The sequence below is a fragment of the Trypanosoma equiperdum genome (assembly GCF_001457755.1).
Source record: "Trypanosoma equiperdum strain OVI genome assembly, contig: ctg_1161, whole genome shotgun sequence".
Lineage (NCBI taxonomy): Eukaryota > Euglenozoa > Kinetoplastea > Trypanosomatida > Trypanosomatidae > Trypanosoma > Trypanosoma equiperdum.
In genome coordinates this window covers 7583-7940 of record NW_027123129.1, presented here as the reverse complement: position 1 = coordinate 7940, position 358 = coordinate 7583, and the positions used below count along the sequence as shown (strand labels likewise).

The 358-nt window shown below is 33.0% G+C and overlaps 1 pseudogene across 1 annotated transcript in view; it reads right to left on the bottom strand.

The window, feature by feature from the left end:
- Positions 1-194: 194 nt before the first annotated feature.
- Positions 195-358, bottom strand: part of TEOVI_000649700:pseudogene — a 1461-nt pseudogene continuing 1297 nt past the window's right edge. Inside the window, exon 4 of the mRNA in view lies at positions 195-358. This exon is cut by the window's right edge and continues 625 nt beyond it. Coding sequence covers positions 195-358 — 164 coding nt within the window.

The following is a 358-nucleotide window of genomic DNA, read 5'->3' as shown; positions in this document are numbered from 1 at the left end:
ATTGCTGGCAGTTACTGCTAAACAAAAAAAATAGTGATACCACATTCATTATTCATCTTACCAAAACAAATTCATATGATATTATTTATACACTCACATGTTTAAGAATTAAACAATATGCACACGTGTTCATGCACAAACCATAAAAACAAGATGCTACGCAACAATGTCGGTAACGTAACAATAAACTAAAACATACAAAAAAGGGAAAGAATTAATAGCATAACAACACCAGTTTTCACATCTATATAATAGAAAAAACCATTGTTTACTTTATCATTGTCACCTTAACCGTCGCCCTTTACTCGGTTACTTTGCCATAGCCCAGCATCACCACCTAGTTTCACCTCAAGAAATG